Here is an 11,040-nt window from a genome sequence, read left to right on the forward strand (position 1 = left end):
ATGCTGTGAGTGTCATTGCTTCCTCTAAACAAGCCAAGGCAAAGTGTTTCCTGCTTACGTACACTACAGGAGTTATCATTGTCAGTCTCTTGTCTTAATGCCAAAGATTTTGAGGAAAGCATCAGATCATTCAGCTAATTGATACTGGAAAACTGATTGAAAGTAAATTATAAGTTTGCCTCAGCAGCAGCAATCTCCCACTGGCAAAGGTAAATGGTGAATGTTTCTGTCTCCGACAGCTCAATCCTGCTGCTGAGTCATGTTACACTTTTTAGCCTTTTTTTCCCCAGAGACCTACTCATCACACTCTGTGTTCCCAAGACAAGACACAGTCATGTAATTATATCCCACAGGAGTTCTCTTTGTTTTCAAATACATCAAATGTAATTTTACTTGTTAAATATAGACTCAATTCCTTAGTGTTTCACTTCTGATGTTTGGGCATTGCAAGTCCACTCCAAACTGGGTGTATGTTTCTGTTCCACTCCTAGCCCTGGAGTGGAAATAATTTACAGGCTTTCCAGATGTCATAGTAGAATTGTGGTGTTCACTGCAATCCCATCTTGATTAGCATAAGAAAATGTCCTGTCCTGATTCTCACAAAGGTTATATTCCAGGCTTTCACAGTGCTAGTACAGCCCATTTTTAAAAGATCTGACTGTTCTGCAACTCATCTGTATCAGCTTCTCTCTGGGAGATGCTGACATGGACACCACAACTAAGGCCCTAGACTACCTAAAAATAAGAGATTACTTGATCTTTTTTTATTCTGTTTTAATCTATACAGTGCTTACTGAAGTTTCAGTGTCTCAAAGGGAGGGGGTAAAACAATCCTGTACCTGTTTTTACAGTTTTATGAGGAGTTGTATGCTGATGATCCCAAGAAGTATCAGTTGTACCGGATTTCACTTTACAAGCGGATGATTGTATGTAGATCACGTGAATCCTCTTTCTCTGTTGTCTCGGTCGCTGTTTCTGAAGCACTAATTGAAAAGCAGGCTGCCTCCTTTTCTCCCTTTCAGAGGAAATCCCCCTGCAGAGAGCTTCACGATGCCAATTACTTCCCTCACTGCTTTTTTTGTTAGTCTTAGTGTCCTTTGTGTAATCTGCGTCTCTTTTTGATGCACAGTTTTGTTACTAATACAAATCTTGCACTGTGAGCAAAGCCCTTTCTTTTTGAATACTGCTTAATACTGCCCTGAAAAACAGGTGCATGATGCAAAAGATGCTCAATTTTCAAAACTACTCTTTGGTTCAAAACTACTCTTCGGTTTAAAACTTCGATGCATTTAAATTCAGTTCAGCAAAGGACTGATCATACAGGTCCTTACCAAGGTGAATAATGCCAGCAATATAGTCATAGCCTGAGTTTGTTCTTATTTTAGTGTTTTTCAAAAATGCAAAATATGGACATTGATGACATTGGAAATAATATTTCCATAATAATTAAAGATAACACCATATGTAAGCTTGAAAGAATATAATGTATGAGTTTACAGATCTTAATGAAATGTGAGATCTGTTCAATTTGTTTAGAGGAACCATAGAAAGCACTTTATTCTTCTCACATACTGGTGGTTCTGAAATCATATCCCTTCAGTGATACACTTGAAACAATCTGTTGAACTTACATCTATTTTTTTTATTAATTTCAGGAAAAATCGTATCAACAATAAGTATATTGTGTTAGCAGGATTTCTGTTGTAGAATTGAATACTGCTTTGGATGTGAAGCATGGTTCATGTCAACAGGCCTAATATCTTACTATTCAAGTATATTACATTAGGTTGTAAACTCTTTAGTACATGATTAAGAACAGTTTGTGCCTAATTCTAAGTTGTTGCCCATACTGCACTAATTTTTTTCAGTACTTCAGAGGAGATTTAGTTTCCCAGATGATGTTTTTGATGCAAGGAGTTCATGATCCCTTACATTCTTACCAGTGCCATGAAGAATCATCATGTTTATGAGATTTTTCTTTTAAGGAAATCATGCTTATGAGATTTTTCTTTTAAGCTGCTTTCCAACACTTAGCCTGAAATGGCTTTCAGGTTTTTTGAGCTTGAGGTTTTGCTTCCTTTAGAAAGGCTCTCTGTTTTTTAATTACATGATTATTTTATGAATGTACTATGATAAATATGTCAGGATTATTCAAACATAGATTTCTGAGGAGTGCTCCCTTGAATGAAAAATACAGGTTTATTGCAAGAGTAGGACTTTTAGGTGCTAGATTTTGTTCAGGTACAGAATAAAAAGTTGTAAGACACCAGTTTCAGTGTCAGAAAATGTGAAGTGGCAAAGCATCACAAGAAATGGTGCATGTTTGGGTGTTTGGTTTTGGTAAGTTTGAGTGCAAGTTATGGTCTTTCTGCAGATCTCTCTCTTATTGTCTCATAACATGGATAGGCCTGAATAAGGAGTCAGTCCTTAAGGCATGAATAAATGATGCAGAAATGATGCAGGATAGCTGTTAAATAATAAAGAAAATTATTTCCATGGGGTATTTGGAAGGGAGGAAGCATTAGGAAGATATGTTTGCAGCAAAATGTCTTCTACTGTAAGAACTGACCTAGTTCTGAGTATCTGCAGAATCTGCCTGCCTAAGAGCTTTGCCTTTATCTTACTGCACATAACAATAATATTTGCAGTATTTGGCTTGTGTTATAGGCAGTGTACCAGCTTGCAACCCTCGGCCAGAGGATGACAGTTCTGTCAGCTTTCCTCACTGCCTCGTAATTCTAACAGCACTGATTTTGTCTCTGTCACACATGATGGGATTTTGCTCATATTGTAATCTTTCTCTCATTTTAATTTACAGGATTTAATGGAGCAGCTGGAAAAGCAGGACAAAACTGTTCGCAAGTTAAAGAAACAGTTGAAAGTATTTGCTAAGAAGATCGGGGAACTTGAAGGTACTTTTATATTTTGAGAGAAAGAGAAAGATTTTGATTTACTTTTTGTGATCTGATTGTCATCATGTACATCTGTTTTAGCTGTTATGAGGGCTTGAGGTCTTCAGTAGGATTAGCTCCTGCTGATTGCAGAAACAGGAGGTACATTCAGAGCTCTGTGTTCCTTTATGAACCTTTAAAAGATCTGTCTTGCTATGGAGCAATGAGAAAAGGCGATTGATATTTCTCTGAAGGCAAACAAATATTTAAACATAAAGGAATGTCAAAGACAGTATCTGGTTTTCTCAAGACAAAAGCAATACTGAATATGAACTAGGCAGAAAAAAATTACCCAGTTTTCCTTTGAATGTGAGGTTTGGTTACTGAAACTAAGTTTGTTTTTTTAAAAAGCCTTTCAATATTGTTTGTTTAGTGCTGTGGACAAGACCATAGTAATATTGATACATAATACAGAGTGGGAAAATGTTTCTAAAAACACAGTGTTATGTGAGTTTATTGCCTAACTAACTTAGAAAGATGTAGTAGATCTGGCTGGGATGGAGTTAGCTTTCCTCATAGCAGCCTGTATGATGCTGTGTTTTGGATTTGAGACTACAAAAGTGTTGGGAACACACTAGTGTTTTGACAACTACTGAACAGAGCTGGCACAGTGTCAAGGTTTTCTCTTTTTTCCTGCTCTGCCCCCTCAGAAAGCTGGGGGTGGGAGGGCATATGGGCACACAGCTGACCCAGACTGGCCAAAGGAATATTCCACATTCTGTACCTCCTAATATCAGGAAGCAGAAGAGGGGGTTTTTGCATACAAGGTAGCTGTTGTTTGAGATTGGCTGGGCATCAGTCCCCTTGGGATGAGGGGTTGTCATGAGTAATTGCCTTTGCTTTGTTTCCCGTTCCCCCCCCCCCTTTCCTTCACTTGTTAAGCCACCTTCATTTCAACCCACAGGTTTTCTCACTCTTGCTGTTAATATTCTCTCCCCTGTCCTGCTGGAGCCAGGACGTTCCTTAGAAATGTCACAGTAATGTCTCGTGTATGCATTGGCTTCACTGGAAAATATGATACAATTTCTTTTCATTCTCTCTCTGAAGTGGGTCAGATGGAGAACATATCACCTGGACAAATCATTGATGAGCCTATTCGTCCAGTTAACATTCCACGGAAAGAAAAGGACTTCCAAGGGATGTTGGAATATAAGAGGGAGGATGAACAAAAACTTGTCAAGAATCTTATTTTAGGTAAGCATCTTTCTCATTTGTGGCCTTCTCTGCTCCCATACACTCTGAAAAATGAATGATAAGAACACAGAATTTGCATTAGGAAATTGATAGCTTATTTTGGTTTTGTCAGTGTTCAGTTTATCTGAAATTCCTAAATGTCTGTTGTAATCTAGTTTTCCTTCCTGATGAGCATAGTACATATTAAAGTGTCTGCATATTTTTAGCAGGCAGTTATGTTTTCTTATTCTGTTCTCACATTTTACCAAGAAAGTGGCTCTTCCTAGTTTTGCTGTGTTTTCACAGGCCGTATATGTATGTGTATGTGCTATTAACTGGGGAGGTTGCAATTACCTCATAACTTAACAAAACAATGTGTGTTTGTTTTTCCCAAGAGCTGAAACCACGTGGGGTAGCTGTCAACCTGATTCCAGGACTACCAGCATATATTTTGTTCATGTGTGTTCGCCATGCAGATTACCTTAATGATGACCAAAAAGTGCGGTCATTGTTGACTTCCACTATCAATGGCATCAAAAAAGTGTTGAAGGTTAGTTAGTCTGCTTGGTTTAGAAAAACATTAATTTAAAATTTGCTTTTGGTTTTATGTAAGAGGAATGAGGAAAAGGCTTTCAGTTAATTGGCTCTGGATTTCTGATCAATGAACTCCCACCGAAGTCACAAAAGAGTTGTCTTTAAAAGGCAACAAATTACATTGCTGGGATTTTATCCATATAGTACCAGAGGTGCTTTGAATTAGTGGGAAAACAATTACCTTCCTTTTGTTTTGAATAGTCTCCATCCTCTGAAGCTGTGCTTCTGATGTTTTGGATGTAGTCAAAGTTTGCAGAATGAGTCTTTGTTAATTTTCTCCAGAGCGCTTGATTAAATAGTTTCATTTGCAGTTTTGGTTAACAGATTCCCTCATTTACTTCACCTACAGATTACAATGATGATAATGTGTTACTGCCTAAAGTCTTTGCAATGAGTTGTCTAGGAGAGTTTAGGCCAGGTGTATCCTGAAGGCATTATTAAGATATAAATATGCTTTGTGCTTATATAGTTTTCTGTTTTTTAAATGAGACAGATGTGTTCAAAAGCCAAGCCTTTAATCAAACTACGTGTTTTGAAAAAATATTTCATAAACAATCCTGCAGGAGCTTAGGTATTCATAGGAATTTCTGAACATATTTAAGTGAATGGAGTGTATGCTATGGAGGTCTAGAACTACTCAGCATATTACTCAGCATATACTAGATTCTGTGTTCCTTGGTGAGAAGGGTTTGTTGTTTTGTTTTGTTTTCCATGTCAGGCTGCCAAAATGGTTATGATGTAAGTGACATTCATCAAAACTGAATTGTTCCCTGTTCCTCCTGCTGCCTCTGCATCATTCCCATCCTCCCTGTTGGGGTCTTAACAGGAGTCATTGTGCCACAGAATGGGTGTTTTGGGAATAGTCATATTGCCATATGATTTCTTCACAGAACATTTAGGATGGGTCTGTAAAACCAGAAATATCATATCTGTGGAGGAAATCATATCCTGAAAGTTCTTGAAAAATACCACAGAAAACAGGGAGGGTGTTTAATGGTATTTTGCCAAAACCCTTGTTTTTCTAATACACAACCAAAATACAGTTTTGCAGAACAACAGAATGAGTAGCTACAAGAAAATGTATTTTAAGTGTTTAATTGTTTATCTGGCATTTCTTTATTTTATTCCTCCTACCAATCTTTGTTGAACTGTGTTTGTTTTTATCTTCAGAAAAGAGGAGATGACTTTGAAACAGTGTCCTTCTGGCTATCGAACACCTGCCGATTTTTGCACTGTTTGAAGCAGTATAGTGGAGAAGAGGTAAGCACTGCTCCTACTCTGGTGTGTCTTGCTCTCCAGTACTTCTGTCAGCACTGCTCTTTAACAAATCCCTGTAATATCTCAAAATCTAGTCAAAGTCTTAAAATAGCTGCACATTTTTGGAACGACGACATCAGTGGAAAGCACAGGAAGATAAGATTTGAACCAGCTTCCCTTTCTTGCAGGCTGGGGGCCCAGAGGCTAAATGACATTGTGCTCACAAAAGTGCGAACTCAGATTAAGTAGAGGAATCTGGCTGCTACCATTATGTTGTTTAGTAATGATTCACTGCACTCCCTGCGAAAAAGGCTGTATTAAGCCCTTTAACCATGGTATGGCAGACCAGTCTACATTTGGAGGCTGTGGAATGCCTAATTCCTTTTTCAAACTTAACTGGGCTTTTGGCCATAACTGGCCAGGTGAGAATGCCCATGCTGGAGTGAGACAGAAGGGTCTTACCCACCAGAAAGCTGGCAAGAGTTTGTTCCTGTGTCAGATACAGTTAAGGAAGCAGATGCTGTGGACATCATAGTTAAAAGGCAAATCCTAGCATTAGTATCAATCAGAAGAATTTCCAAATTAAAATTTGGGGCTGTGACTAGTACTTTAAAGGTATTACTTGTAGTTGCATGGAAAAAAAATGAAAATACGGGGTTTGTGTAATATTTTTGTACTCCATTGAGTCATTAATTTCTGTTATTTTATGAATTCAGGGGTTTATGAAGCATAATACACCTCGTCAAAATGAGCACTGCCTCACTAATTTTGATTTAGCTGAATACAGACAAGTACTGAGTGACTTGGCCATTCAGATTTACCAACAACTTGTCCGAGTGTTGGAAAATATTCTGCAACCGATGATTGGTAAGGCAAAGCTGAATTCCTTAAACTTCACAACATAGTACTAAAATGAAAATTATGATGGTGGTAATGTACTATATCTTGTATTTCTTCCTAACCAGTAGAATTTCTTTAATAGTTCTTGTGGTATTGTGTTCATAAATGACAAAGATAGGTTGGATTAGAGGAAAAACTAAAACTGTGATTGGTTCTTCTGGCAGTGACAGAATAAATCAATATACCTTATTCATACTTGTCATAAATCATACATTTGCAGGAAAAAGCTGTCAGGACAATCTGATATTTATTGCTTTGTCTGTTGGAAAATATATGATGGAAAAATTAGACAATTTACTTGAGAACTCATAATTGAAAATACTATGGAAAAAATACTTAGTTGTTATTATGGGCAGCAATGAGGAATGAAATAGCTAGCAGTGGTGAAGCTCACATTCAGAGATCTTTTCTCATTAAAAGTACTTTCCATTTGCTGTTCAGACACTACTCTCACAGAAATTTTCATTATGGTTTCCAATCACAACATTTAGAAGAATGGAACAGCTCTTGGTTTTGCTGACTCTGCTGCTCATATGATCCTGGGAGGAAGAAAGTATTTTGCTGAGCTAGAGTTAGACATTTCTTTCAAACACACATGCTGGATTCTTTGTAAAAACCCTGTAAATTTAGATTTTGCAGAACATAGTGGGACACACAATTTCTGCAAATCATGGTAAACTGTGGCTAGCAGAAAGCCTAGCCTGCTCTTTCTGTTTTGCTCTCTTCCACAATACACTTGAGTATCAGTAGGTTTAAGTCATTATGATAATGTTGCCACTCAAATGCAGTTTCAGGGATGCTGGAGCACGAGACCATCCAGGGTGTCTCAGGGGTGAAACCAACGGGACTGCGGAAGAGAACATCCAGCATTGCTGATGAAGGAACCTACACTTTGGACTCCATCATTCGGCAGCTGAACTCCTTCCACTCAGTGATGTGCCAGCATGGAATGGATCCAGAGCTGATCAAACAGGTTGTCAAGCAGATGTTCTACATCATTGGGGCCGTAACACTTAATAACCTTCTCCTGCGCAAGGACATGTGCTCGTGGAGCAAAGGAATGCAGATAAGGTGGGAGAGCTCGTTATACTTTTCTTGTGTGCACTGCTGGAAATTGTAGTGAACTCCTGACATTGTTGAACATCATTTTGATGGAACCGCAGATAGATCTGGAATATTTATTTTTCCACACACAAACAGTTTCAGATGCTGCTAAACTGATTTTGTGAGGTTCGTTTACAAAGAGCTTGGTTGCCTTAGGCCAACATCTTACCTGACTTCCAAGTACATGTGGTAGAAGGAAACCAAAAGTATTTCATCCTCAAGTGGGAATCAGAACTGTAGGTGAAAGGTTGGTAATTGCTCTCTCAGTTTTTAGAGAAGAATAGCAAGCATACCTGCTGCATTTTTTTGTATGCTGGTGGTGCAATGAATACCTGTTCATCCACACTAGTGTGCTGCATTCTAAGATAAAACCATCTTAATCATTTTGACATCAGTTGTCCAATGGACTCTACTGGCATATGTCAGGAAATTTGTCCAGGGCATTTCAGTCCCTCAGGTGACTTCACAAAGCCTCACCGTACTTTAACACGAACAAAATCTCATTTGCCTTTCTTCTTGTCACATTCCTACAATTAATAGGAACAGAAACAAATGAGAAAAGCTAGTTACTGAAAGTCTGACCATAGTTCCTAACTGTTATGAAAATCAAAATTTCCTGCCTTAATCAGATAAAAACAGTACAAAGACAAAATTAAAGGAAATTAGAAGTGTGAAGGAAAAGCGTGTAAGGACAGAGAAGAAACACTGGGAAAGAGAAATTGCATATACTCTCCATTTAGCAATAATCAAGGGTTAATGTCTTGATACTCTTACCTCTTTGTACAGATACAATGTGAGTCAACTGGAAGAATGGCTACGTGATAAAAATTTGATGAATAGTGGGGCTAAAGAAACACTGGAACCCCTCATCCAGGCTGCACAGTTGTTGCAAGTAAAAAAGAAAACGGATGAAGATGCAGAAGCCATTTGTTCAATGTGCAATGCACTGACTACTGCCCAGGTAAGGAAACTCTCCTTGTCTGTCCTGCTGTCACTCTTGAGCAGCTCTGCTCTGTTGGTGTTGCTGTTGCCTGCCGACACTGCTGTCACACATGATTGGAGGTTTCTTACTTCGTTTTGCATTAGTACAACTGAAACAGATTACATTGGAGGGACTAAAAAGGGACCAGACCCTTTTGCCATCTGATGTTCAAGATAAGTTTAGAACAAATGAGAGGAATCTCAATAGAGTGTTCAGGGTGTAGTACTATACATAATCTCTGTTTGTGAAAATCCTCTGAGAAAACTCTTCATTCAAAGACATCTCTGTAGTCCAGGCAGCTCTGCCTGGGATACTAGGAAATGATCTTTCTGCCATCAGAGTTAGTGTCCAGTCAAGTTAATGGACAATTCAAACAGAGCTGTTATCTCCAAGTCTGCAAACAAAAGTGTTAAGTTACTGTACCCATTATCCTCAGAAGGCTGAACCCAGTGTATCTCTGTAAACAGACCTCTGTTTATGAAAGCATAGATTTTGTACAAATAAGTTGCACTTTTTTTTTTTTTAAACCATGCTACATTTGCATACAGCTTGTACAGGAATAAAGGGATCCAAGCATCTTTGATGCTTACTGAACAATTCTCACCAAGAAAAGGAAGAAATTTCTCTATTTTTTTCATAATGGTGTCAGTGCGAGCAGTTGCATTGATACAGCTGTTTTGATTTAGTAATTCACATTACTGGAAAATCTCCTAATTTTCTACTGAATAAGAAGTAAGAATTCCATGTGCTTGAAGTGTTTTAACTTTTTAACAAAGTGTTCAGAGTGTTTTGGTTTTTAAAAAAGAGAATGATAAAAAAGCAAAAAGAATTTTTAATAGGTTTTACACATTAAGCCCATATTATTATTTAAAGTCTTTGTGATGCAGTTCTTGCCTTTGGTGGTTTTAGCCCTATTTTTAGAGAAATAGCTCACTCTTGAAGAACAGTGAAGTTGTAAGACTACAGAAGGTCATAATTACAGTTTCAAAATTAGGGTGAGAAATACATAATGTTTCTGGGGAGGGGGGTGGGCTAGGAACACAATCAGTTAATTCTCATGTGATTTTTCCATCCTTTGATATTTTCCTCACATTTGTAGAAATTTAGAGTTTTTACCTCAGAAGAACACATGTTCTGAAGGAGGCAGTTGTATAACATAGCATTGAGCAGGTGATGGAATTCTGTATGAATCAATAAAGCAAAAAATAACAGATACTTGTAAATAATTTTACTTTTTAAATAGCTAATTTTAAAATTATATTATTCATAACCATGGATGCATCTGTTGAGTGAGCAGTAAAATGAACCTAATAGTGATTGTTCTTCTTCACAGATTGTAAAAGTTCTGAATTTGTATACTCCAGTTAATGAGTTTGAAGAGAGAGTCTTGGTATCATTTATACGTACAATACAGGTATGTCTCTAGCTTTCCATCAAAAATCATTTGACTATGTCTGTGAAAACCTCTGATGAGCCAAAATAGCTTGCATCCTGAAATACATTCAGGATTATGAATTAAACTATGCTTTTTAACTGTTGCTTTTTAACTATGTTGAAAAGGTGATGTCAGCCTTAAAATTTTAAGCAGTCACAGGTTACTGCCTCCAGACTTGCATGAAAATGTTAGTTTCTCTGTCATATGTATGAGGGTTTTGGAAGGTGAGAGGTTTTTGTGCTTATACACCTTTGTGTATTTAAATACACATGTATGCCAACTTTTCAAGTGATAACATTTATGAATGCAAATTTACTTTAGTCAGACCTGTATCTTCAAGAGAAGTTCCAACTGCTTTGAAAACTGAGGCCTGTGCTCATACCAGAAATCTTAATGTACCCCTTCTGGTTTTATATATATTGATGAAAACGAAAAGTTTTGAAAACTCCAAAGAAAAGCAGACAGTAGAGCAAAATAAAGGAAAGAAATATGATCTTTCTGGTCTGTTAGAAGTTGAATTACATTTCAGCAGGATAAGGGAAATTGGGAAGGTAGAACTGAGATAAAATTCCTGAATTAAAGTTACTTACTGAATAGATCACTTACTGAATAGACACCACAGTTACCAGATACTGGGCTAAATC

General features: G+C 37.5%; 1 protein-coding gene across 8 annotated transcripts in view; it reads left to right on the forward strand.

Annotated features, from left to right (window-relative positions):
* MYO5A (myosin VA) overlaps positions 1–11,040 on the forward strand; it is a 97,487-nt gene that overhangs the window by 82,850 nt on the left and 3,597 nt on the right. For 4 of the 8 annotated variants that reach the window (XM_051796988.1, XM_051796989.1, XM_051796992.1 and 1 more), the window contains 9 exons: positions 852–926; positions 2,819–2,912; positions 3,999–4,145; positions 4,520–4,674; positions 5,889–5,978; positions 6,692–6,842; positions 7,664–7,946; positions 8,766–8,940; positions 10,295–10,375. In XM_051796988.1, the coding sequence (XP_051652948.1) occupies positions 852–926; positions 2,819–2,912; positions 3,999–4,145; positions 4,520–4,674; positions 5,889–5,978; positions 6,692–6,842; positions 7,664–7,946; positions 8,766–8,940; positions 10,295–10,375 (1,251 nt within the window). The remainder of the gene's footprint in view (positions 1–851; positions 927–2,818; positions 2,913–3,998; positions 4,146–4,519; positions 4,675–5,888; positions 5,979–6,691; positions 6,843–7,663; positions 7,947–8,765; positions 8,941–10,294; positions 10,376–11,040) is intronic. The other 4 variants (XM_051796990.1, XM_051796991.1, XM_051796994.1 and 1 more) reach the window with 1 other exon arrangement.

This window comes from Manacus candei, unplaced genomic scaffold (genome assembly GCF_025592945.1).
Source record: "Manacus candei isolate 608988 ecotype Guabito, Panama unplaced genomic scaffold, ASM2559294v1 h1tg000046l, whole genome shotgun sequence".
NCBI lineage: Eukaryota > Metazoa > Chordata > Aves > Passeriformes > Pipridae > Manacus > Manacus candei.